This window comes from Hipposideros armiger, unplaced genomic scaffold, assembly GCF_001890085.2.
Source record: "Hipposideros armiger isolate ML-2016 unplaced genomic scaffold, ASM189008v1 scaffold_117, whole genome shotgun sequence".
Lineage (NCBI taxonomy): Eukaryota > Metazoa > Chordata > Mammalia > Chiroptera > Hipposideridae > Hipposideros > Hipposideros armiger.
In genome coordinates, this window is record NW_017731467.1 from 589,796 (window position 1) to 617,324 (window position 27,529).

Sequence of the window (27,529 nt, forward strand, 5' to 3'; positions counted from 1 at the left end):
TGGGGAATATAATCAATAATGTTGTAAATATTTTTTAGGGGGCCAGTTGGGCTCATGTCTAGTCAAGGAGACCACTGCATAGACAGTATAGAGGCCTGACCACTGCACTGTATTTCTGAACTGATGTTGAATAACATTGTATGTCAACTACAATTATATATACATAGTCACGGGATGTGGAGTAGAGTGTGGGAATGGAGTCAATGGAATTATAATAGATAAGTATTGGGGGTGGGAGGGCAGTGGATGGGGGGAGGGGGGTTGTTACTTTGTGTGGAGTGAAAAGGATAACTATTGCATTGTTTTGTACACCTGAAACTAATAATAAAATTAAAAAAAAACAAGTCATGGGGATGTAATGTACAGCATAGGGAAAATAGTCAGTAATATTGTAATAACGGGGTATGGTGTCAGGTGGTTGCTGGACTTACAATGGTGATCATTTCTTTAGGTGTATAAATGTTGAATAACTATGAAACTACTATAATATTGTATGTTAGCTATATTTTCAATAAAAATCTTTTAAAAATGAAAAAAAAAAAGAAAAGAAATTACATCTAAGATACAATGGATGGATTTTAAAGTATCCAATGTAACAGCTGTTCAGTTACACTAACAATGATCTCTGCCAGGAATTAGAAAGTTTAACATTTCTTATATATAAGTTAAAGTCTCCAAACATATAGGAAATGATAAGACTAAGAAACCGAACACTGGAGCAAGAAAAAAGGCCTTTGAAATAATCTACTGTACATTTTAAATTGCTTCTGAAGGTACTATACTACATTCTTAGAGGGTAAACCCACAGGATTGGACTCTTAATACAATGCATTAAACCCTATCTTGGTGAAGACAATCCGATTGCATGTGATTTCATTACTACTCTATTTTTGCATGTGTCTATTTAAGATCCTGGGTAAAAACGTTAAGACTATGGCAGCCATGGAGGTGCTCAGTTGGGTCTGCTTTCAGGAAACAACCTGCTGCTCCCCTTCCAGAGGCTGCTGGCTGGCAGCTTGCAGTCCATTGACCTCATCTCAAAATGTTTTTAAATGGAATACACAGGCTACCATAATTCAAGGACTTATTTTATAACAGAACAAATAACAAGATCTTGCAGCAGGTCTAATAACTGCCATAATTTCTAGTAGGAATGTTATAAATGATACTTCAAGGTACCTGCAATAACGGAAAGGTGATAAAGACATTATCTGTGAATTCTCTTAGTGTTAAAAGTCCCTGGTCCACTTCTACCACTGGGAGTTATTGCCTAGATTCATTCAGAACTAAAGGAAGTGTTAACATTTAGTTAGTGACAAATGAAAACAGAGATATATGTTTTTCACATCCAGGCTCTGAGACTCTTTCAAATCCAGGTGAAGTACAGAGGGCGTCAGCCTGTGTAGTATTGGCAGCTTTGGGGTGGCATGCTGGGGTTCTCCAGCCTCCCTACACAGAGTAGCCCCACTTGGCCTTTGCTCTCCCTAAGTGGACATGGAATAGAGACTGGTCAGAGGAAGAAAAACGGAGGCTCTTTCATCTTACCTGCAGTACTGTCACTCAGCCGGTCTTGGGTTTGCCGTATAGAACTGATCTCAGCCTGCTGGAACACAAAAATGACTTAAAAGAATATTCCCAAAAGTAACATTCCACAAAAGAATCAAGCAAATGTTCCTCCTTGGTATTTCTGGAAAAGCAGAAAATCTCCAGGAAAGAAGATATTGTGAAATATAAGTGAATAAAAGTGATAACTATCTACTAAGGTATAATTTCTAAAACATTACGAGTTCCAGAAGATATATTCTCAAGATATTTTCAGACATTTCATTTAGTAAGTGTAATACAAATGTCTTTTAAGATGATAATAATGTTATGTAACAGCTAATTTAGTGGGCTATATCCTAAAACTTGAGATGGCAAATACTATTTTCAAAATGAAGTCCAAGAGAGAAGTTTTACCTATCTGGGTAACACATGGATTAAAATATATGAGAAGTACTTTCTGGCTTTATCATTTAAGAAATTAACTGCTATTAATATCTTATTTTATTATTATTATTTCTAAGAGAAATGGTAGTAAAGAAGACATGTCAGGGGGAAAAAAGGTAATTTCATAAGGGAATGAAAATTCTTATGGTCTTGGATTAACAATCTCCTAAATATTTCCTGTAAACCTTTGTCCCTGAATATCTGTTAGTATATTGCAAAAATTCTTGTAACTTCAAAGCCAGAGTCTCATTTCAAAACAAAATACAGTGACTGGCCAGAAAGTACTGTGTTTTATCTAGATGAGCTGCAGACCACGATAAGTGAGATAATTTTCAGCAAAGAAACTTTTGTAAAGGCCCAAATGCTAAAAATAAAGTGGCTCATTTTTGGCAAGTGCTTATCTTTACAAAAAGCTCTTTTCACTTTAAAAACTGTATTCTTATTTTTATTTTTTAACTATATTAAGGTACAGTAAACAGCATCCATATAAAGTTTACAATTTGAGGAGTTTTGACAGATATATGCCTATGGAACCACGACTATAATCAAGATACATAATATTTCCATCACCACTAAAAGTTTCCTCATGCCTCATCACAGCCAATCCCTGCCCGCCCTATTCCCGGGCAAGCACTACTCTCCTTTTTGAATTTTCTGGAATTCCTATAAAATGGAATGCCATAGGATATGAATATCTGTGTGTCTGTCTTCTTTCACTCAGCATGATGATTTTCAGACTTATCTATAATCCCACTTGAACATCACTTCATTCTTTTTTATGGCTTAATAATATTCCATTAAATGAAGAAATCTCATTATCTTTATCCATTCACTTCCTGAAGGACATTTGGATTGTTTTCTAGTTTGGTGGTATTTGAATAAAGCTGCTGTAAACATTTGTGTATAAGATTTTTAGAGACATATTTTAATTTCTCATGGGTAAACATATATGAGTAGATGGCTAGGTCATGTGTTAGGTACATTTTGAATTTTTAAAGGAACTGTCAAACAGTTTTTTAAAGTAGTTGTACCATTTTACATCACCAAGGGTATGAGAGTTCTAGCTCCTTCACATGTCACCAACAATTGGCATTTTTAATCTTTTTAAACCTCATCCATTCTAAATGGTGTCACTTAATCTTTTTATGTGTTTTAAGGAAACGAAAATCTTTATACACTCTATTTCTGAAAATCACAGTTTATAATATTATTCTTTTAAATTCATTGCCTCCTTTAAGCCATAATCATAGAAAAAGATATTAGGGTACTAATCATAAGAGCATAACTTCTTTTCCTTGTCTTATATAGGTATTCATCTTAAGGGTTTATTAGTAAAATCTAAAAGTGAGGAAAATGATAAGTTGATAGAATCTTTTTCAGATCAATATGCATCTAAGTTAAGAGAAAATTTATCTTTAGTAATTCCTTGGATGAGGGAAATAAATATATATTTTAACAATTATCAATTTTGCTTTCCTTCCAAGTACAATTTTCTAGTGATTGTTAGGTAAACAGATATTGAATTAAAATATCTTCCCATTCCTTAAAATACTTTCCAACCACAAATCCACAGACTCAGATGGGATAGACCTAACGGATTTAAAAAAATTTTTTAAATAAATACATATTACTATTATAGTCAGGAAAAAGTTTAATGAAAAATATGCAATTACTTCTCTGTAAGACATCAGAGAACAACAAAAATTTCCATTTGATTGGCATTATATCAACTCAATTTAGTAAGAAGACTGGCTATTAGGTTAAGTTCTTATCTTTGTCCGTTTTTATTAAATGAAGAAATTACTAGTTAGTGAATGTAATTTATTCATCCTACTCTTTTTGCATGGGGTCCATGCCAGGAAAAATAACCAAGAGATGTTTCTTGATGACAGGTTGTAAACCAATCTCTGAGAAGTATATTCTGTTTTGACCAGTGTTACATAACTTAAACCAAATCTATTATGTGTCATACAATTCAATAGCAAAATTGAACACAGAAAAGAAATACCTTGAAGGGGGGTTCAGCGAAAAATACTGATTCCTTTCCTGAAAGTGGTGTTGAAGTTATTGATCTGGGGGAAGACACATCACTCAGCTAAAAAAAAACAAAACAATAAAAACAAAATAAAAACCACCGATAAAAACTACTTCTTCAAAGTCTTTTCTTCTCCAGTGTCAAAGAATTTAACCAGTGCAAATAAGTCTAACAGTAATTATCCTTAGTTTCAATTATTTCAGAGGTAATATATTTTCAATGTAATTCGGCTACCTCAAATACTTTGAGAAAGTTTGCAGGATGTAACTAAGTAACTTTGCTCTTATATTTACTTGAATCAATTTTAAAAATCTATAAAATTGTTATGCAGGTTGAGATTATTAATGAATATTAATAGTTAATTAACATAGTTAACATTACTTATTAGATGAGATATTCCTCTCAACTATTTGACAATGGATTCTTCTTTTTATGGCCTATGATTCTGTTAATAACAAACCCCAGCCTGTTTTTATTTGCCATTTCATAGATATTTGCACTTCCTTTATACATTAGTCACTATAATCTGAAATGAAAGCTGCTTTTAATATTAGTCAACCTTAAATATAATTGGAAAGGCAAATATATTTTAATAGTGTTTTAAGAAACCAACTAATATTCATTTTCAACTAACTGCCTCACCAGCTACCCATTCTCCCACCCTTTACTAGAGCTGTTAATATGAGGGACTAACAGAACAAAACTTATTATCTTAAGGAAAAAGTTTCTGTCATAAAGACTGAGAATTCCCTTGAGGCTTTTTAACAAGATACTGTTCAATTCTTCAGTTTTGAAATCAGTAAGAATCAAACTATTTCTCTACTATTAATCAAAATCCTTTGTACTACAATTGTAATATAAATCGACTAGAGAATATTTTAAATGTGCATTTAAGGGTGAATTCTAAAACATTTCATTTTGGCCTAAACACAAGGTAACAAAATTATGACTTTGTTTTTCTGTGTTTGTTCATTGTTGGTTTTCTTTCGTTTTTACCTGGGTAGGACTGATAGGAGGTGGTGGAGCTTTGCGTTTTTTTGGAGTTCCACTTCTTTCTGAGCTTATTTTAGAGACTTGATCATGCTGAAAGTTATCACAGTCCAAAGAACGGAGGTGGGTTAGTTAGGTTAGTAAAGTCTGAGCAAATAGCTTCATCAAACAATGAGAAAAACCTCAACAGCTCATGCATTTCTTACTTTATGAAGACCTGAAATTTGCTACCAACATAAAAATAAGTAATATGCATGCTCCAAGTTTTCTTCCAGCAGCCCATGCTTTAATAGCAAAATAAAAAACACAAGACAAAATCAGATTGAGTTGGTGTGCAAAACTGGGAAAGTAGAGAATGAAAGGTTTTCTGCCACAATTTAGAACCCAGGATACATTCAAAGTCTAACTTTCATCTTCAAGCAAAGCAGTGGTATTTTCCCCACTTTTGCATTACTTCCATTCATTTTCTTAAAGAATATAAATATGGGGGAAAGGAAGAATCTTATCTCTGAAAGTTATGGATAAACAAGTAACAGTTAGTACATAATAAATTCAGTACTGAGTGTGTTTATAATTTGTTTTCAAAAACTCTGATGTATAAATGAGTAAATATAATAGCCAAACATATATCTTGTTAATAAAGTAAGGAATAGTGACTATACTTTTAGGAAAAAAAACTCCAAAATAACAGGGCAAACTTCTCAATTTCTATGTAACATTAAGGACATTTTAGAAAAGCCCCACTTAAAATAAAAGGAAAAGCTAAATTTCTTATTTCCATTAAATACCTAACAATGCCATGGATATACGTCTATAATCAATGTGATAATACAAGTATTTAAAATATTGTTATTTCAGAGTTTAAACTCCATCAAACATTTTCACAACAATAGGAAATATTAGTATTTTTCAGGAAAAGATGAATATATAAGTAGGAAGTTTAAAGTTCAAGCTTTGGAAATAGGGTAAACCCTTTCAAAAACATTTACCACCTTATAACAATGAATCATTTATTCTAAAGATATTTCACTCCTTAAGTATTTTCAATATAGTCTTTATCACTTTTCTCGTGGACCAAAGAGTGGCTTAATCAGAACACTTTCAAATTCTCCCAAGCAAAGATTAAGAAAAAAACAACAAAAACCCTACCCCAAAGATAAATACCTGCTTTGGTTTTGTTGGTGTCTTTAAATCTATAGAGGAAAAAGTTGGGGGAAAAAAAAAAGAACTATGAGAACCATAATAACTCATATCCACTTTGGGTTGCAGGATACACACACAACATACACAACATTTAACACTTCATTTTTCTTCAAGAATATGTTTAAAAGAATAATAAAATATATCATGTTGCACAAATTCCTTTATCCTTTGGGGAAAATAGAGTGGATAAACTTAAAACAACACAGGCTATTTTCTTTCACATACCAGCATCCTGAGAGATTTTCGATAATAGAAGGCTTTGAATTCCTGCATTTTCTGAGAGTTTCGAATAATGTAAGGCATTGTGTCCAAGAGAATCTACAAGGGTTAGGTCTGCACCCTTTTTAATTAAGGCTTCAACAGTGTTAGAGCTGCCGATCTCACAAGCCACCATGAGAGCAGTTCTAAAGAAAAATAGAGACACCAAATTAGTACCAACAAAATGTGTGAACTCTTTCCTGAGAAATCGGTTCAGTTGTCTTAAAAACAGGGATAGTAAGTGCGGTTAAAACTGTACTACACTTAATCCAGGGAATTCAACATAGAATGTTATCAAGATGAAATTAGGTAGTTGTTTCTTTAAAACCTCAGAATAATTCAAAACATTAAGCTAGATTAGGTCAAATAACATGGACAAAATCTTCTAAACATGATAGAATTTACTATGATTGGCACAAATCTTGTCCTTGCACCTCAAGCGTTTTAAACTACTTATATACATTGTTAAGACTATTTTAAAAAAGAAACCAATATGTTTACTTTTATTGAGTTTTGCATGAAAAGTCATAGGAAATGGCCTATTCCCTTTAGTATTTAATCATCTAATCAAAGACTCAATGATGTTCCCAGAGGTCTGGGAAAAAAAAAATTTAAGTCAAAACAGATTCTTGATTATCAAAAAAGGCAGAAAAACAAATAAAACAAAACAAAACAAAAAACAAAGTTAAAACCACTTTATAACAAATGATCCAAAATACAGCTGTGATATTTTGAGACTCTCAGAATGTGGGTATCGCTGAAATCACATGATTTGTAATTCTGTGGTACCTTCCATTTTTGTCCCTGGAATTTACATCTGCTCCGTGATCTAGAAGAAAGCGACAGACCTCACTGTGGCCACTCTGCACTGCAAGAAGCAGTGGTATGTTCCCATCCTAGGAGACACATTCAGATTAAGATTTTAACTTGGGCACCAAATGCCAGAAATACAAAGGTCTTGTTCTTTCTACATTGATTTCGCAATTATCCTGCTGGTCTTATATGTGCCCCCGCAACCCCCACCCCCTGGCCCTCATGACAGTCTGTGCCCCAGCTGAGACGCCACATCTTAGCACAGCTCTTCTTATGAAATTTCACTGACAGCTTTTCCTCAGGAGCCTGAGCCTCTTGGGCCGCTTGTTCCCTCGGCCATCACTCAGTCTAGCGAAGGTGTGTGAGAGAAAGGGGAACATACAGGATGTAAAGGCTGAAGGCATATATACCGTGTTTACTGAGGGATGGTTCTTTAGAAATGAAGGACTTGGTTCGCATGGCATCAGTAGGTCCCACCGCCCCCTGAGCAGCTTCTGAGTGAACTACATGTACCTTGTCACTACTCTCTTCTTGGAAAGCACACCCTTTCATTATGTTACTAGGTATCAAAACACCACATAAATTAAGAGTCTATTACTGACTCCTGACTAGATAAAGAGATGATGGAAGGAATGATTGGTTTACTATGTTACAATCTGACAACTGACAATTCCTTTGGAGAAAAAAGGAAATTAGATCCCCAACTCATAGACATAGGTGGATGAAGAATTTAAACATCACAATGTAAAACAAAAACCAAAAAATATACTAGAAGAATATATAGGTAACTATTTCCACAATCCTGGGGTGGATGGAGGCCTGACTCAAATGACACATTCATAAAGAGAAGCTTTTTTTCTGCTCTTTCCTTGAACACACCCTACAAATGGGGTTGACAGTCATATTGAAAGTAGATGTATTCAAATAGGGCAAAGGAAAAAGAAAAGTCAGACTTTATCCAGTTATTTTAATGTGGGGATTTTTTAAAATACAACTGCTGTTAAGTATAAAGTCTCCCCCTAAAGTAGAATGTCAGACACATTTCTAAAAAAAATTATCTCTGCGGAATTATAATATTTTCTGGTTATAAAGTACTGAAATTCAGGGAGTATGAATTTATTTACAGATTCTATAAGCTTACTTCATAATATCCCCATCAGGTATAGTGTGTACTTATCAATTCCAATGCAACAGCGGGAAATTTAACCCTGTAGCCAGGAGCAATAGGCATGTAAATTTATTCTCCAAATAGTCCAGGGAGGTTAAAATAGGCTAGAGGTGGTCTTCAAAGTCGGGAAACCCTAACCAGAAGTGCCCAAGATGACACATGGGGAACTGAAAGAAAATATTAGAACTTCTATTTAGACTTTTTATTAAAAAAAAAAAAATTAAGTGCTATTAATATTTAGGTTGACAAGCCACATATATATCTTTAGATACAAATATACATATATGGGAAGTGCATGCTGCAAAGTGTTTCATGAATGATTTCGGGATCAATGGGGGTGAATACGTAAATCTATTTTGCAGGAAAAGGTCTACCTTGACAATCCATAGAATCTGCCGAACACTTAGTGACTCTCAAAAGTAGCTCACCGTGCTCTAGAAACCAGTGTCCACCTCCACTTGGCGTGGCCCCTGGTACTCACCAAATCCTTGAGGTTTAAGGGGCTTTTGTGTTCGCAAAGGGCCTGCACAGCTTGAAGGCAGCCCTGTGCCGCTGAGAAAAGGGAAAAACAAACACCACAGCTGATCACATGGCCCCTCTCACAACCAGGGCTTCACACAAGGGAAAAACAAACACCACAGCTGATCACATGGCCCCTCTCACAACCAGGGCTTCACACCCCCCTTGGAAGAAGTTCAGGTTCTGCCCAGTTTGCATTGAAGAGAAACGGTGTCAGGTAGGTGAAGGAAGAGGTATTCTCATTTACCATTTATAATAATTTCTGTGTTAGCCACACCTAAACCAGCAACTGCCAGCTGCTGTAAGGCAATCATTTGATTTCGCTTTTCTACAACTAGCACTAAAAGAAATGTGTATATCTAATCATCCCAGAGTTCAGTGTCAACGTTTTGTCACTAGGAGCAGTGTGACAGGGAAACAAAATGTTGATGAACTGACTGATGTTCTTAATGAGCACCAAGTCAGAAAAATCTGTATCACACGTTACCTGAAATCTACAAATGCTTATGAATAGCTTAGAATTAAACAAGAATGTTAAATTGATTAAAATATAATAACCATGACAATTTTTACTGGTTGTTTATTGGGGAATTGATGAATTCTAGGTTTATTCCTTGGTATTTGCAAACTGAAAAATCGGGAATGTCTAGGAATGAAGAAGAAAACAGCAGCAGGAAAATGTGGTAAGTTTAGTGGTTTGAAACAGGAAAATGAAAAGTTAGTGTGTCTTATGGCAGAAGACAACAAACGAAAGAATGACAGTTACCTGCGTAATGTAAAGCTGTTTTCCCAGAGCTGTCAATACTTTCGGCTGGGCATTTAGACTAAAAGACAAAAATAAACACATCCATATAATGAAGTCCCATTCTATTCAGTTCATCTTTTTCCTACAAAGTATAATGGGACTTATGAGGAAAGGTATAAACATGAACGAACCCCAAGGGCCATGCTCCAGGGGCCTGTAGTCTCTTACCGGGAGGGAGACTCATCTCCAAATAATCATGACACAGGCGAACTGTCACCCAGTTGACCCTCCATCCTCTCAGCTCCTAGGGCCCTGCCTGGCCTGGCCCGTCTATCCTCATCTTCCCCCCACTGCTCTGGCCACTCTTCTATCTCTTCCTATCACCAAACATAAAACCTTAAACCTCAGGGTTCCTCAGTGCCTCTCTCTAAGCTCTCTTCTCACCCGCATCCATAGCTTAAAATACCATCTAAAAGCTATAAGAGACACTCCCAAATGTATATTTTAATAATAACAGCAATATTGTGTATTAGCTATCAAGGCCAGGCACTGTTCAAAGAGTTGTTTTAAGGCTTCTAACAACCCTGCTTTGATACTATCCTTGAGTCCCATTTTCAGATGAGGAAACTGAGGCACAAAGATGTGAATAATTTGCTCAGGTCAGTAAGCGGCAGAGCCAAGATTTAAACCCAGACAGGCTCAGCTGGAGCCTGTGTTCTTATCTGTACACAACAGAGGTCACTGCTAAGCACCAGGCTCGATAACCCGTTTCCTATTCCCCGTTGCCATTCTGATGTCTCGCAAGCGCCTCCAGAAATCTTCTGGCTCCCTGCCCCCGCCCCCTAGCCTGGTCCTGCCTGACACTTCCTTGTCTCTATCAACAGTGCCACATCAATCCAGTCAAGGATCAAGAAGTTACCAAGTCATCTCTGATTTCTCTTTCTCCTCCTCCTCCTCCTTCCACATGTAAGTTTCCAGCACGTTCTGTCAAGTCTGTCTCCAAAACATACCCTGGGTCTACCGTCTTCTGTTCCCATCACGACCTAGTCTAAGCAGGCACCTTCTCACCTGGACAGCCTCCTGGTGGGTCTCAACAGTTCAGCTTTTTCCCCCTTTCATCAATTCTGGAGACAACTAGGGTGATCTTTGAAAAACTGTGAATGTCACTCTTTGTTGAAAAGCTCTTCACAGTCCCATGCTGCACTTAGATTAATGGCAGTCTGTCCATCATCACATATAAGGTCTGTATCATGTACCTTTCTCCTCTTCACCTGCTTTGCCCAGGCCCGCTCCCTGGCTTTCTTTCCTCTCTGACTTGTGCCTTTCCTGGCTTAGACCTTTGCACTGGCTGTGGTGTCTCCTTGGAATGCTCTCCCCTTGGCTCTTGGCACTGCTGAGTTCTCAGCTGAAATATCACCTCCTCCATGAGGTCTTCCCTGCACACCACCCCTCACTCCTCTCTTGCGGTACCCTGATAGTTTCCTCTTAATGTTGTGTATTTTGTGACATGCATTTGTATACTCTTTACCAGACAGCAAGCTCCACCAAGATAGGGGCTGCTCCGCTCATGAGTACATATTCGATGCTTGATATAGGGCATGGTGCCCAGGGAACACTTGCTAGAAGAAAGAGTGGGGGAAATAGCAAGCTATGGAGGGAGGGAGAGAGTTCATTTGAGTGTGAAGGATTTCACAAGGCTCTATTTAGGAGATAGAACTTCAAAACGTCAACCACTAGAGAGTGCAAGCATCTCCAGCAGACAGATGGGAAGAGCAAAGGCCTAGAGAGCCCTGAAAGAAGAGTAAATATAGAGGGCGCAGGGGTGAGGGGTGGCAGGAGATAGCAGGGGTCACATCACAAAGGGCATGGATTACCAAGATGAGAGGTGAAGAACTGACTAGACAGGCGCGGGACCCAAGGAAAGCAACCCATTGGGAGGACAGCAAATCCTCAGGTTTTCACACCCACCTGGAGAGAAGAATGCATTCATATCATGTGTTAGTTTGGGGAGGCAAGACTGGGCAATGTTAAAGCGAAATGTCTGTCTGCCCGTCAGTGGTGAGAAAAATGGAGCTCAAGTTACAACTTAGCATGCTTTGGCCTAATTTTAGAACGCAGCACAAGGAACTGTTTAAAGTCTTCAAAGATTCCAGAGAAAAACCAATCGATTTGCATAACCAGATATAAAATTACATTAGAGGCTAGAATATCTCATCCTTGCTCATGAGGATTTCCAGCTTGTCAAGTTCATTCTTCCTTAAAATCAGAGCCAGATGCAAAGTCTGGATAGCCAAGACAGGATGCGAACGGAGATTTAAAACACTCAGAAGTTTAAGAAATCAAGGTAAGCCCAAGGGTGTGGAGGCGGGGCACTTACTTGGGGAAATCAGTGATTTTCATTTATCCAGAATGCCGAGTCCCAGGGGAGGCAGATAAGAAAAGTTCTAGCTTAATCGTTTCCAGGGAGAAGCCTCACAATAAAAATAATAATAATCACAGAGGTGGATCTCTTTTTCTTGAATTTCGCTTCAAAGGCCTGTTAAAGTGAAGCATTCCTGGCACTGGCAGTAGCTTGCATCGCGTAATGCAAGACAAGAAGCTGTGTGATCAACAGAGCAAGACAAGCTGAAGAACGTGACCACATTTCTGCATTAGAATTGCAAAGCCAAATTAAAGCAAGATGCTGGGTCCCAAACAGTGCTCTGACGAGACAACAGCTCCACAGAACAGACAGTACTCCAAACACATATTTATTGCTCTGTGCTGTTCCTGAAAACGGCCAGCTTGCATTTTGACTGGCAACAGCTGGATCTTCCAGTAAGGACTGGTATTGGGATTTCATTAAATATTCATTTTTAAAGATTTATGGACCTCGTCACCCTAAGCGATCATTATAAACTTCCTGGCAAGGTTATAAAACCAGGGAGTTTGCTTAAAATTATAAAGAAGGATAAAACCAAGAACTTTAAAAACTGGGACCTAAAAGCTCATCAAGTTACATACAAGGAAATAATGGCTGAAATTTTGCTTAGCAACAAGAGCTGTGTTCTACTAATGACTGGAAGAGAGAGTACTAGAGTAGTGGAGGTCCTATACTGCAAGGATCTCCAACAGCACGGAAAACAATTTCCTGAACTAATTAAAGGGAACAAGTCCTTCAGAAAAGAAGAGAGGAGTTCTACAAAGAGGAGAAAAAGACTGGATTCCCTGGAGACACTCCAAATTAGGATTAGGATCCTCTTCCCCACCAGTGCAATCGCTACGGAAACAATCTACTGGGTTGTCATTTCAAAAATGAAGCTTCTTAGGAAACCCAGGTTCTGGGTCAGTGTTTAAAGGAGAAAGAGGGAGGGAGGGAGGGAGAGAGAGGGAGAGGGAGAAGGAGGAAGGAAGGGAGGGAGGGAGGGAGAGAGAGGGAGAGAATATTTGTTCTTTCATGGATAAGGTTACTTTTAAAATTTAAAAGCGGTACTTGTATGCTTATAATTTTAAGTTACTGCCATCTTTTACCTGAAGGAGCTTCCTGACGCATTCGTGGTGGCTGTTCTTGGCTGCAAGGTGCAGAGCACTGTGTCCTGATGGATTCAAAAAGAAAAGGAGGAAAAAAAGCCACACATTTTAAATCTCTTTCTTATCTCTGTAATGAAGACAACTATGAGGAAATGAATTGTTCTCCAACAAAGATGGGATTGTTATTCTTGAGAGTAAGGCCTCCATTTCTTTCCTTTTTCTTTTTTTTTTTTAATATTTTTTTATTGGGGAACAGCCATTGTCATTGGTTACACATTGCTTTCGTGCTACAATGGCATAGTTGACTCTTTTAAGGAGGGCACAGCTCACAGTGGCCCATGTGGGCATCGAACCAGCAACCCTGGTGTTATCAGCACCACGCTCTAACCAACTGAGCTAACTGGTTACCCTAAGGCCTCAATTTCTTATCTCTAAAGTTAATTGTGACAAAAGTGGTGGTGGGGGGAACACAGAGCATCCTGCCCACTAAATAATATTCAGGATCTGCTCCAACTGCCATTCTCTTGGGGTGCCATTAAGCTCTGGGCTAGAAGCTTGTGGTGGACTCATGACATACAACTTGAAAGTTTCGCTTTCAGCTGACAGTATATATGCCAAATGTCCTACATCCACAGTCACACCGGGCTGGGACTACCACAGGCTTAGGGACCCAGTAAAGGCAGCCTGCAAGCCAGCAGAGAACATACGAAACACCCACACACTTCCGCCCCTACCGTTGACCTCTCATGTCTCTCCTCCAAATGTACGCCAGCCCCTGAATGGAAATTACCTAGAGTTCCTCGCTAGTCAAAGTTCTTCCGTAGAAGAAGGAAAAGAGTTATAAAAACAATCACACGCTGTTAAAAGTAGCATTTCTTTACATTCCCTTCATAGAACACGACCCCAACACGAGGCTGTCTGGCGTTTCTCTGGATAGATAATGTTAGGAAATCCTAATGCTACACCCACCTGCCCCCACTGCTCCCACTTATAGAATATCTACGGAAGAGGGGCTGAGGGGCCTTGGCGCTACCAGGACAGCAGGCTCCCGCCTCAGGCCATTTTACAAATTGCTCTCTGCTTCCCCAGGGTTCTCTTCCTCTAGGACACCCCAGCTTGCTCTCTCACCTCTCTCTGCTGCCACTGAAGCCCTGCCTTCTGAACGAGGCCTTTCCTGACCTCCCCACTGAAAATTCCAGTTCCTCCTTTTTATCCCCAATCCCTGCTTGTTTCTGTTCTTCATAGTACCGAACACCTTCCAACACTTCCTTCCCACCGGCCCCCTCTTTCTCTCCACACAGATGCACATATTTATGTAGTTAATTGTCCTTTTTCTACTTGAATGTAAGCTCAGTGCGGACAGGAATTTTTGTGTCTTATTCCCTGCTGTATCCCCAGTGCCTGTGATAATGCCGGCACACAGTAGGCTTTCAATACATACTTGCTACTTTAAATCAGAGGGTATGTTCATCACAAATATCTGGGAAGAGGAAATCAAAGTTATTACCACTGCCAGCCAACCCAATACACCTAGTAAACTCTTAAATCCTGCATTTTCTAAACTCGTATTCGACTAAGATACCCTCAGTGTTAACAGCTGTAAACAACCATGCTTTGGAAGAGGTTCAGTGCAAGGTTTCTCACCTCAATGCTACTGACATTTTAAGCTGTAGGGTGTTAAGCAATATCTCTGCCTCTACCGGTTGGGACCATCAGAAATGTCTCCAGATACTGTCAAATATCCCCTGGGAGTGGGGTCGAATCCCCCCCCCCCCCCCCGTACAGAACCACTGACTTAGAGGAACAATGTCTTTTATATAGTGGTCCAGTCTCCAAATACCATTTCTCCTTTCTGAATTAGTCTTCACTCTGTAACACTGATCGGAAATCCACTAATTATGAGAGCATCGCTATGCCTAGGAAGTACCATATTTAAAAATTAGAAGGTGTAGGACCACAGTGAGCTGCACAAAAGCATGAGGAAGGTCAGTAGGTCAGATCCTTCTTTTCTGAGATGGGCTGTACTGAGAGCTTTTCAGGGTATGCAGAGGGGGAGTGCTGATGTGGGTGGGGCACTGAGAGGCAGGGACCCCTCCATCCTCTCCTAAACAGATGAGGATAAGGAAGATTAGGAAATGAGGGAAATGCGACCCCTGGAAGCAGGAAGACAACGATCTTCCCTACCCCTTCCTCCTTTCACTGCATGAGCCCTCCTCCTCCCAAGATGGATAATGAATGATGGTGTGTGTCCACTACATTATGCAGTAAACAGGCTTTGGTGGGCTCGCAGGGCTCCCAACTATCCTCTGTACCAATGTTCCTAAAGACACGCACATTCTGCCTTCTAAACAAATGCCTTACAAGATGAACTTTTGGAAGGAACCCATCCTGACTGTAAGCAGAAGACTGTTTATGTCATGTATGCATGCATTCACTTTTCTCTATGCCGTGGACAAAAGCTTGTCTCCATAAACATTACCCATTGTAAAAAGGCGTGGCTCCCCAAAGACAGGATGGTAGGGAGGTTTAAACAATTCGCCATAAAATAAACAACAGGCTTCCACTTCACTCCCAGTGTTCCAGTCATACCTGGAAGTAAGTGTGATGTTTCTAGAGAAAATAAAATTCTTTTATTCCTTGGCCTTGGAATATGTTTTCCTAACCAGAAGCACTCAAGTATTTATTTTTACTTAAAATAGTCTCAAAATCCGAATGACACATCATTCCCTGGGCAACGTTACACCAAAGTGAGATGCCTCTCACTGCTAATGTTAACACAAAATTCTCTTTTCAAATGCAAAGTTTTCTGGAGAGAATATATTATATTAGTGACAGGATCTCACTGTAACGAGACAGTGTGCATATGTCTGGGCCGCATTCAGCTGTGGGTCTGTCTGGAATATCAGGAAGCAATTTCTCCACAAGCAAATAATAGGGCAATCCTAATTCAAGTGCATTAAAGCAGAAGTTGGCCTGTGAGTAAAAAGACCAATGTTATTTATAAGGCAAGAGCTGTGGGCTATTACAGGTGGTTTAAGAATCCTATGATTGAAAGACAGTCTGAGAAGAATGGCTCAGCCATTCCAGCCATGAAACACCTTCCCCCAAACCACCTCAGACAATATCCATTTATTCAATTCTGTAAGATCATGAGAGAAAACAGAGAAGAATTAACTAATACAATAGAGGAATTATTGATGGGACCGAGAACATATTCTTCAAGTGCCTGTGAAAAAATTTAAAACCAATAAAATCACAGGATACAAAGATATGGTTAATACATACCAGAAAGCCAAAGTCTGAGAAACGATCATTTCAAATCATAATAGAGAAACATTTAAAAAAATAAATAGAATTAAATGATACTCAACTAGATGAGGTTTAAAATATTTCCTTAATAAAAAATAATTTAAAAAAAAGGAATTTCAGAATGTTTAGTATAAATAATAAAAGTATAAATTTATTTGGTTCTTATTTACAATTGAAAAATATTTAAACATTATTTCTAGAAATCCTCATCTTTACATCAAATTTTTATTACTGAACCACAGATCTTATAGCTCTTCTTATATTCCCCAGAGAGATAAGACCTGAGTATAAAATATTTATTTATAATAACCATTCTCACTATTAAATAGTTATGAAGTTATTCCCAGTATACATCTGCATAGTGTTTCATATAGAATCAACATTTTTTTTTTGCATGTGTGTGTATCATCTGAAATATTTTCATGACCAGGTTATGCTGATCATTGCGTATGGTTGGCCCTTCTGACCTCCCATACACGAGTTAATAGCAAGTAAAGCATTGTAAATCACCCAGTCATTTTGGGTTTTCTTTTATTCCAAATTCAACCATGAAATACACTTGGGCTATAATTTGCAGCTACATTTTAAATGACCCATCCTCCAAAGTGCCTGAGTTTTAAGACGAATATCACCTTTTGTATCTTCACATGATATCAGACTGGAGTGGGGTTAGGAGCAGAATGGAATGGAGGGCCACCCAGAAATCAAAACAAAAGCTAAACCTGCCCTAGAGACCTTAAGGAAGAGTAAGAGTTCTCACATTTTCCCCCTTCTGAGGACTCTCTGCAATATATTTCTATACCTCACCTCTCACTCTCCTAAGTCTCTCTTCTTCTTTGAGAAAAGAAGTATATACACATACACACACACAGAGTGTGATAAAATGTGATAATGTTAATATTTAGGGATCCTGGGTAAAGGGTGTATGGAAATTAATTCTTTGTAGTACCTTTGTAACTATTTGTAAGCCTGAAATTCTTTCAAAATAAAAGTTAAAATTAAAATTAAAAAAGTTTTATTATGAAAGTCAAGCATGCAAAGGGGTCAGAGAAAATTTAAGATACAGGAGCGTGACGGAAATTGCATATCATCCTTCAATCTCTGTTTCTACCACTTTCTACAGAAAAATCTTCTATAGTAAACTAGACGAATTGCTGCCCAGTATTTCTCAGCTTCCCATAAAGCTGGTTGTGTCCACAGATCACGCTTCTGTCTGATGAGACCTGGGGGCTGTGTTTGCCTGTCCCCTTACTGCACACCCCTTACTGCTCCTGTGCTACAGACTCCCCGGAAGCCATTGTGGGCCATTAAGATCACAGTGACATCCGGGATGATGGAGTAACCGGAGGCGTGTGGAGCAGAACTGCCATATCAATTTGGGGCTTTCAAATAAGAGAGAAAATTCTAACTTGTATACACCACTTTGTCACATTGTGTCAAATGTACATGGCTCACTAATATAGGGAGTCTGAAAGCTAATGCTTCAGAGTGGCACTGATAACAAATAGAAGATGCTTTGGTCTTCTTTAATCTTCTGTTAATGCTTCTGTTTAATCCTATCTCACACTCCAGGGTGCTAGGTGCTAAATGCAGGCATTTACCGCCTCCCTTCCAGAAAAAAAAAGCTAGGAGTCAATTTTACTATTTGTCTGGCAGAAGTGTTTTCTAAAGAAACAGACAGAACCGCCAATTCTTACATCAGTGAAGGACAGGAGCCAAGAAAGCAATGAAAGGTGCTGGACAAATAACATAGCTCCAGTGCAGAGATGGCACAGTGAGCTCAGGAATTGAGTTTCCCAGCTGACACTATATGCTTCTGATGCTGTTTGGCAAACAGGCAATTAAAGAATGGGGGAAAACCCCCCAAATGAAAAACATTAAGTCATGAACTTCTGCAAGTCTTTGGGCTTTCTTTTTCTGATTTGTACAATGAGAGCAGTTAGATTGGTGATTATCAAATACTTTGGGGGAGGATGGGTAAAAGATGTGAAACCTTTTCAAAAGCCTCATGTGTAAAAGAGAATAAAGGCGAGCTGGGGGAAGCAGCAATAATCGTGATAATATAGGAGCCGAATATAGCGAGTTCTCACTATGCTGAGCACTGCTAAGATGCCCACATGAGCCACCTCCCCGAGCCGCCAAGGCCATCTCAAAGGATCTGACTCAAAGGATCTGATGATACCGTGCTGTAATTATACCCAAGGCCTTATTTTCTGACAGTGCTTTGCTCTTAAGATTGTTTGTAGAGCATCCATAAGAATTCTCTAGTCAGGGGCGCCGGTTAGCTCAGTTGGTTAGAGTGAAGTACTCATAACACCAAGGTTGCTGGTTCGATCCCTGCATGGGTCACTGAGCTGCGCCCTCCACAACTAGATTGAAGCAACTACTTGACTTGGAGCTGATGGGTCCTGAAAAAACACACTGTTCCCTAATTAAAAAAAAAAAATTCTCTGGTCAGACTGCAAAGCATTTCATGTGGAAGGATAGTTGTTAAAAAACAGATGCTAAAGGACCTTTGCTTCTCCGGCTTAAATCTAGTCACCAGGTTAGAAAGGAGGAGAATGTACCAATTTGACCATACTGTAGACTTTGTCGATAAAAAGAATAAAAAGGGTTGGTGTAATCTATTTTGAACGCAGGCTTTGTCAGAAACTCTACGGGGCAGTATGCTTTATGGTAGCATTTTTGTACCAGTGGTCAGTGCATGTTGGGATTGAAGATGACTGTATCTCAGTAACAATGTGGCAATACTTAAAAGAGGTTTACCAACAAGACAAATCCTGTAAGAGCTGAGCCATTTAATCCATCCTTTAACCACCATAAAAAATGTTTTGGACTAATGACGACCACTAAGGCACAGTGACTAATATCCTTGTCCTTCCCTTGGACTCTGATATGCTTTCTTGAAAGGAAGAGATGGGGGCAGTGATTAGCTAACAGGAAGGACATGAGCGTCACATTTATCTTGTTGGTTGTGACAGAAAAAAAGTTTGAGAAGTGTTGTTCTAGATAACACAACAGATATTTCCATGGGCATTTTTCTGCACACAGCTTTTTCCTTCTTTTGTTCCTGTGATCTCTTTGCATGCTTTCAAGAAATCATGAGAAGGTAGTGTCTCATTCAGACCAAACTAAAACAATAAGCCCAGGACCAAGTGCTGACCTCATTGCTAGGCAAGAGGAAAATGACTGGCAACTCGGAAGCACTGTCTATTCATGGAATGTCTGGACAATGTCCTGGGGCCACAAAGTGCTGTGGATTCCACCAATTTCAGCCAGAGTTGAAAAAAAAAAAGGACTCTGGTAGTGTCCGCTGACCAGCCCAGAGAAGCATCCAGGATGGGTCTGCAGTATCCCCTCCAGCGTTGCTTCTTAGAGGGCAATGTCACCTCAGCCAGCAGGAAGTATGCACTGCATTAGGGTGTCCGGGTCTCACTACCCAACACTTTACCAGGCTCTTACAAACTGAGTTAGGACTCTGGTGATAAATACAAACTCCACCTATGGGGTGTTCTATGGCCACAAAAAAGTATGCTTCTTAAGAGCTGTTAGTGCAGGAAATAATGCTGGCGAAATGAAATAGTTTTTTTAAAGGGCAGGGTGTAGAGTTTATTATATAATGTGATTTCAGCTATGTAAAAATGTGCCAGGAAAAATCTGGAAGGAAATACAGCAAAATAATAAAATTTGTTTCTTCTCGGTAAGAGAACAAGCACTGGTTCTCTTTTTTAATGTTTTTTGTATTTCCCAAATGTTCTACAGCGAGCCCATATAGGAGAAACATATTTTTCTTATAATAAACAGAAAGAGAAGAGGAGATGCTTGGCTATGATGGAAACAAGACTCCTGCCTAAAATCTATTTCTTAACAACAAACGCAGTGAAACAAAACTCTACGGCTCCAATTTATTCACTTTAAGCTCATTCTTTTAGATTATGATTTTCTCAGAGGAAACCCTGTTTACTTAAGAGGACATACATCCTACCAAGGGTCCTTTAGCCAAACACACTGCTTTAGTGTGGTAGCACTTTAAAAGTGGTAACAATGAACTTTAAAAACAAAATAACTGGGCTTAAGATTAAAGATGACTTTAATTAGTACAACATAAATTAGTTTTCCCATCAAGATAGTCACTTAAGGACGCCATTCATTCTCCTACTGGTATTGTGAATTTTAAAAATATTTTTGGAGCTCTTCGTGGCGCTACTGAGGAAAATCATTCTGTTACTTCAATCACTCCTTGTTTTTGACCAAAAATGGTTTTACCAGTGAAACCTCATTTACCTGACTTGACTTCAAGGGGCTCTTGGCCTGTCCTAAAAGAACCAAATTTATTGAAAAAGAATCAAGATTTTCAACCACTGAGACTATTTAAATTTTAAAAAAAAAAGTGCCACAGACTTTTTGAAAACAATTCTGAAACACAAGTTTTCCGACCATATTTTGAGTAATAATTCTCACAATGTCTGACTGACCTCTGCCCTCCTTCCCTACCAGATAAGTATTCTGAGGGGGCCAATGTTTTGGGGAAGGAGGATAAGGGGTCCATTAGATAATAATGAAAGAACTAGATAAATTAGACTGATTTCATATCCTGGTAAAAACTAATAAAAAGCCCATTAGAAGGCAAAGATTCCCAAGTACAACAGAGAAACGAGAAGTCATCAGCAGCTGCTGTGATCCTTTGGTGGCCAGCAGGGGCAGAATTCCAGGCTGAAGACCCTAGGGGCTCTTTCCAGGAGAACAATGTTCATAAAAGATAAGGCCCTGCTCCCTTTTCTCTCCATTTGCTTTGTTCATCGTTCCTCAACATTAATTTCACATTAGAATCATTTGGGGAGCTTTAAAAATAGTACCAGTTGGCTGGCAACCTCCAGACAATGGACTCTGAATCTCAAGAGGGTGGAGAGCCTGGGTATATATGGGGTGTGTGCGCACTGTCTATTCCTGCTTTTCCCTCCTTTCCTTCTCTCCTCCCTTTCGTCCTTCCAAGTTTCCAGGTGATTTGGATACATGAAATACAGTAAGAATGAGAGTCATGGGCAGACGCTCCAGGTGAGAACCATGGCTTCCGTCCACGGGGCTTATCTCAGCTAGCTGACAAAATGAGCGCCGAAAGAACTCACTCCATTGATCACCTCATAGCATGATTCAGAAAACTATAAAGTAGGGAATATTACTTGATCTACACATATAACCTTAGAAAATAATATTTTTTTTAGAAACATACAGTCTCTAGTTGACTAACCACATATAAAATGAAAATACTTGCAAAGGCACAAATGATGAAACCATGTCACAGCCTAGTCATTGGAGATGATTCTATGTGCTCCTTTTCCACAATGAATCACCTCTGTGGTACCTACTCTTGTACTGGCCTGTTGACTTAATAGATAAAAACCACATACCGGCAGTATCTTGGGCTGTCACATCCACGCCATGTGTAACCATGACCCTGAGGCATTCCACGTGTCCTTTTGTAGCAGCAAGATGAAAACTGGAAAAGAGGTAAACACAATCTCCTTGAGATTTTCACTCTTTAAAGTTCATCTCCGATGTTTTTTGCCTCTTCACACACACTTACTTTCTCCCACTTGAGCTCCATACACACCCAGTGTGTAGGTATGGCTATCAACCTCAATACAACGATGAGGAAACTGAGGCTGAAAGTGGTCTGACAATTTGCTCATTGACACTTTTTATTAAGTAGTGGAGCAGGGCTAGGTCTTAGATCTTCCCACTCAAAGACCAGGCTTGGAAAAAAGTAAGATTCAACTACACGTTTGTCTCTTCACAAAATAATATTCAAAGACTATGGACAAGATTCAATTCCTAAATTATAAGTACTTTATCAACATTTTTCTGTTGCCTTGTGCTTTCACTAAAACCATTATTTTCAAGTAATATATCCTATAAAAAGAAATTTGTCTAACTCATATAACGGTCAAGCTTCCTGGACAACTTCAATGTCAAATCCATTATTGTGTTGTAGCTAAATAACAATCACTGTACACAACTTTTGTAATGTGTGCCAAACATCTTACTACCCACCATTATATACTATTATCTCTTTTCATTCACATAACAACCTTTTGAGGCAAGTCCCATTACCATCTCCCTAGATGGCAGGTGTCTACACGCAGGCATAGCATTAAAGAAATCCCACAATTAGGCTCCAGAACTCAGTGACCCTTGGGGGTACAAGCCATGTTCAGCATGTTTAGACTTGCCATTACATTAGAAGAAGGGATAATGTCCAAATGCCATATCAACTATCCCTGCAGGTCCCAAAAGAGAAGGGCACTCCTACAAGCAGAAGAAAGCACAAGTCCACTGCACAGTCCAGCCCAGAGACTGAGAAGACCAAAGCCCTTGGGAAGATCTCCACCATGGAGGCCTTCCGTCTCCTCCGTCTCCGCCCTACAGAGAGAGGTCAATGAACCTTCCGGTTCTCCTCCTGCCTCAGTTCAGTTTTAGGGAGTTGCCTTCTCAGGACACTTGCCATGTGGCACCCAAGTGTCTGTACCTTGGAATTAAGGCCCAGGCAATATTTTTTCACAGGATAGAACTGTCAGTGGGGCCCAGGGGCCCAAGGTCACACCCAACTAGCAAATCCAAGAGGTAAACCAATTCAAACCCAAGTCAGCTTGATCTCACACCTCTGCTCTGAAGAACTAGGCTGTAGAAAGGTGGACTGATCAGCACATATGGAGATGCTTCAGTTCTGGTTGCAAATCAACCATAAGTTAGCTCTGTATCTTTGGGGAGTCAGTTTAACTTGGGCCTAAATTTCCTGCATTGTCAAGTGTTGGGGTTGAATCAGATGATATCTGATGCTTCCTGCAGCTCTAACAGTCTATTATTTAAGCCTACATGGTTGGGATCACACCAACTATTGAATATTTCTGCATTTGTGTAGCCGTTTATGTGTAGTGTTTCTTTACAGTTAAAATCTACTTTGCAGATGATTTCACATTACAGTGAAACTTTGATCATATGGAATGACTTGGGAATGTGGTGACTTGTTTAAATGGAATTCCTGATTAAATACAACTTAACCAAAAAAACTTACTAAAGAGCATTGCAATTATACCTCTGTTTTTCATCATTGTTGGGGTAATGCAATTTCACAATAAGTAAAGTTCACCTTTAAGCAGCAAATTGTTTAACTGATCTTGGTGCAAGATTTCTAAAATTGCCCCAGTCTTAGTAACAGTATACGTTACATAATTTAATTGCTCTGGAGGACATCATGAAGTCACCACTAGAAGACTCAATTACTGAACTCTGCTCTCAAGGCTATTATTCTAAATGCCCCAGGTTATTAAATCTTAATATTTATTAATATTTATCTTCTTTTCTTGATGTCTATGTGTCTGCTTCCAAGCTGTTCACTCTGCGATTTCCTAAGACCAGGGGAGAAACCAAAACTATCTGGACAGAAGGGCAGCCACAATCTATGTTCTAAGTAAGGGTTCCAGGGTTAGTGATTAGCGTACACACACACACACACACACACACACACACACACACACACACACGTAGATATATAACTTTTGACTTAAGTATAACAAATGCAAAGAAAACTACGCATATCATAATTGTATAGCCTGCTAAATTTTCAAAAATGGAACATGCCCATTTTACCATCATACTAATAAAGAAGAAACAATGTAGCCAGAGACCCAAATGCCCTCCTTGTTATCTCCTATGAGCAACCAGGACCTCTCCACACGCCACTTCTAGTTACTAACCCCCTTCCCCATGTGATATTTATATTTTTCCTACACCAAGCCTTCTCAGGTTGTACACTATATTTATAAGGGGGTTGAAACTGCAGACACATATGACAATGAAGCATTATTGTATGCCATTTCTGTATGCTGATTAATGTAGTCTGATGAATGCAATGTGGTATTCTCCGTGTGATTTGGGAATTGTAGGGTTTTAGGTTCATTATTTGGAAGGTCAGTGATGGTTACAAGGCAGGAGAAGTGAAGTGTTAGGAAGTTGGGCTCAATATCCAATCCTACGATAGAAACTTTCCTAGGCATTGCTTTCTAAAATGACATTCCTGCTATCACCCTAAATCATCCTGTCTTTGATGGCTATAACGTATTTTGAGGGATCCAGTTACTTAAGATTTCACTGCATATGCTTTAGTAAATTGTGTGTGTGTGTGTGTGTGTGTGTGTGTGTGTGTGTGTGTGTGTGAGAGAGAGAGAGATTTTGTTTTGTTCTGCCTCTCACATTAGAATTTAGAGCCGGAAGTGACTTTTCCCTCTAGTCTGGGAACCCTCCAACTATTCCCCTGCAGAATATTGTGTCCTGCTGAGAAAACAGAATGAGACTCTTTTCCAAATTCATAGTTTTGTCCTCACATAGTCTACCTAAAGCTTCAGCAGTCACTGCTCTTGTAGATAAAATGAACAAAGACCTGACAAAAATAATTAGAAAGACTGATTACATAAGGACAATCGTGCTTGCAATTTTACACTGCGTACTCTAATATCAGACTTTTAGCTAGTAAAATCATCCTTAGTTGATGTGATTCAATTAAATATATCATCATTTCAAGGTGTTTCTCAAAGAAAACGCTAATTTCCAGATGTTTGTTGTGCTCTTACGTCACCTAAAAGCTGCCGCTCTCCTTTCTAAAACACACAAGCATGGAGATAAGCAGGAAAAGCAGAAAGGGAAGTTAGTCATTTTAGCCAGAAGTTTTGGATTCCTTTTTCCAGGTAGACAAGGAACTCCGCTGTGTAGCATTAGTCCTTCTCCCAGAGTACACACTTCTGGGAAATGGGAACAAAGCCAAGGAACAAGATATTTAAATTTGTTCTTGGAGAGCCGTCACTAATGCTGTCCGTTCTCCGTTTGCACGGCCAGACCTGCCATCCATGTCCATCTTTATCCCCTGGGTCTGTGGCCCAGAAAACAGAACTCTAATGGACTGCACCCAATGGGCAGCCTTGTCGTTTGACCTCTGGCTGGGTTCAACCAATGGGAACACTTATAAGAGACAGGAAGATAAAACATTTCTGGCCATTATCCCCTCCATGCCCTCCCTGCCAAGCCACATGCTGGCAGTGGCTGCCATCTTCTGTGAAGCCCACGCTCTGTGAGCCAGCTCTCCCAAAGCTACAGCTATAGCTCTCTCTGGGTTTGGGTAACTGCTCTCTCTCCTAGTGCCTTCAGGTGGGAGTAGATTCCCACTATTACTAGCCCAGAGAGGCTTTCCCAACCTTGTTGGTTTAATCTGACCACAGTTTGTAAATAGTTCCTTTCTTAAATGGTCATCAATTATCCTATTTCAGGGCACTACCTATTTTCCGCTGGGACCTTGAATAATACTAGTGTTGGGTATTTTGTGTGTGACCATCTACAGCATTGGTTCTCAACCTTTCACAGAGGTCGCCTAAGACCATTGGAAAACATATATTTTCGATGGTCTTAGGAACCGAGACACCGCTCCTCTATCTGTCTCCAGGCCCACATGCAGATACACCCACTTCCAGTATCCGGCGATCCCTGTGAAAGAGTCGTTTGACCCCCAAAGGGGTCACGACCCACAGGTTGAGAACCTCTGCCTTACACGTTCAGTCTAGCTTACACTTGAGTGCCAACTACGAACAAAAAGAGCTGTGGCATTTTGTGAACCCTCCTCAGAAAGAAAGGTGCTGCAGATACAGTCCTATCTTCTCTCTCTTTCACTACCCCACCTCTGAGCCTAGAATAGCTCTTAATCAGGAGTGAAGTCAATGCCATTGTACAAAAGGACAAGGTGGGAAAATCATATTCTTGGTTTTTTGGACAATATAAAATTTGGGTAGCCAGTCATTTTAAGGCTTTAACTTAAATCGTTATATTATACTTCAATAAATTTTGAAAGTATCATCTTTATTGTTAATCCAAGGTTTTGAAAACTTAAACAAAACTTCCAACATGATAGCTTTATTAAAGCCTAGAGGAGAGACAGACATGTTGTCAGATGAGAAAATATAACAAGAAGTTGATATCAGGGAGGGAAGACATGTAATCTTTAAGGGCTCAGACTGAGTTTGAATCTGCACTTTGTCACCGCTGATTATGTGCGATCTCAGGCAAGAACTCTCTCTGTACCTTGGTTTCCACATCTGTAAAACGGGCTGTGAGGAACAGATGAGTTATACATGTCAAAGCTCTGAATAAAATGTCAAGCATGTAGTAAACACTCCAAAAATCCCACAAATTGTGTAGCCTCACCAATACAAGGCGAGGCACGCAGCCCGGGACATGTTAGACTTTGTCTCAATGTTCAGAGACAGGCTAGCAGAGTTTGAATCAGAACTACTACTGCTTAAGAAATGAAGAAGGAGGGAAGGAAAGAGGGAGGAAAGGAGGGAGGAAAGAAAGAAGGAAGGTAGGGAGGAAGAAAGGAAGGAGGAAAGAGAAGAAGAGAGGACAAAAGCTATGTGCATTTCTGATGAATGGAAACTCGGGAACAAAGTGGTAGACAGCAGCAGAAGACAAAAACGCATCCAAGCTTTGTCTAAAGATCACACTTCAGCTGCTAATGTTCCGGCACCTTTCACAGAAGTGATAATCCCCAGAGCAGGGTTTGGCAGTGGCAAGTCATTAGCATTTAGCCCATGAAGGTGAACAAGCAGAGCCAACTTTTAATAAGATACTCAAGTAGAAAGTTGGGTTTTGCTGGGTGGAAAAACATGATTAGTCAGTGACAGAACCTGGATTTGTAGATGACAGTGAGTAGGTTTCCTTTCTTATGCAGTGAGTGATTAATGTAGCCATCCTCAGTGGTGGCAGTCCAGGTGACTGATGGCCGGGGGGGGGGGGCACCCCTGTCTGGATGGCAGACGAGCATCTATGGGGTTACCTCAGGCTTAGGGAGCAGATGGTGGCCCAAGTCGGCACACAACTAATGAAGAGCATGGTTGGTGTCCTCTAATGGCCTGTGTCCTGGATAACTGGTGAAAGAACACACCTCTAT

General features: G+C 39.4%; 1 protein-coding gene across 9 annotated transcripts in view; it reads right to left on the minus strand.

Annotated features, from left to right (window-relative positions):
* The window catches only part of RAI14 (retinoic acid induced 14), a 135,529-nt gene that overhangs the window by 11,407 nt on the left and 96,593 nt on the right, over positions 1–27,529 (minus strand). For 4 of the 9 annotated variants that reach the window (XM_019647862.1, XM_019647860.1, XM_019647861.1 and 1 more), the window contains 10 exons: positions 21,948–22,036; positions 13,231–13,295; positions 9,742–9,799; positions 8,938–9,008; positions 7,265–7,371; positions 6,443–6,621; positions 6,179–6,207; positions 5,021–5,107; positions 3,998–4,084; positions 1,546–1,603 (listed from right to left, as the gene is read on the minus strand). In XM_019647862.1, the coding sequence (XP_019503407.1) occupies positions 1,546–1,603; positions 3,998–4,084; positions 5,021–5,107; positions 6,179–6,207; positions 6,443–6,621; positions 7,265–7,371; positions 8,938–9,008; positions 9,742–9,799; positions 13,231–13,295; positions 21,948–22,036 (830 nt within the window). The remainder of the gene's footprint in view (positions 1–1,545; positions 1,604–3,997; positions 4,085–5,020; positions 5,108–6,178; positions 6,208–6,442; positions 6,622–7,264; positions 7,372–8,937; positions 9,009–9,741; positions 9,800–13,230; positions 13,296–21,947; positions 22,037–27,529) is intronic. The other 5 variants (XM_019647863.1, XM_019647858.1, XM_019647866.1 and 2 more) reach the window with 3 other exon arrangements.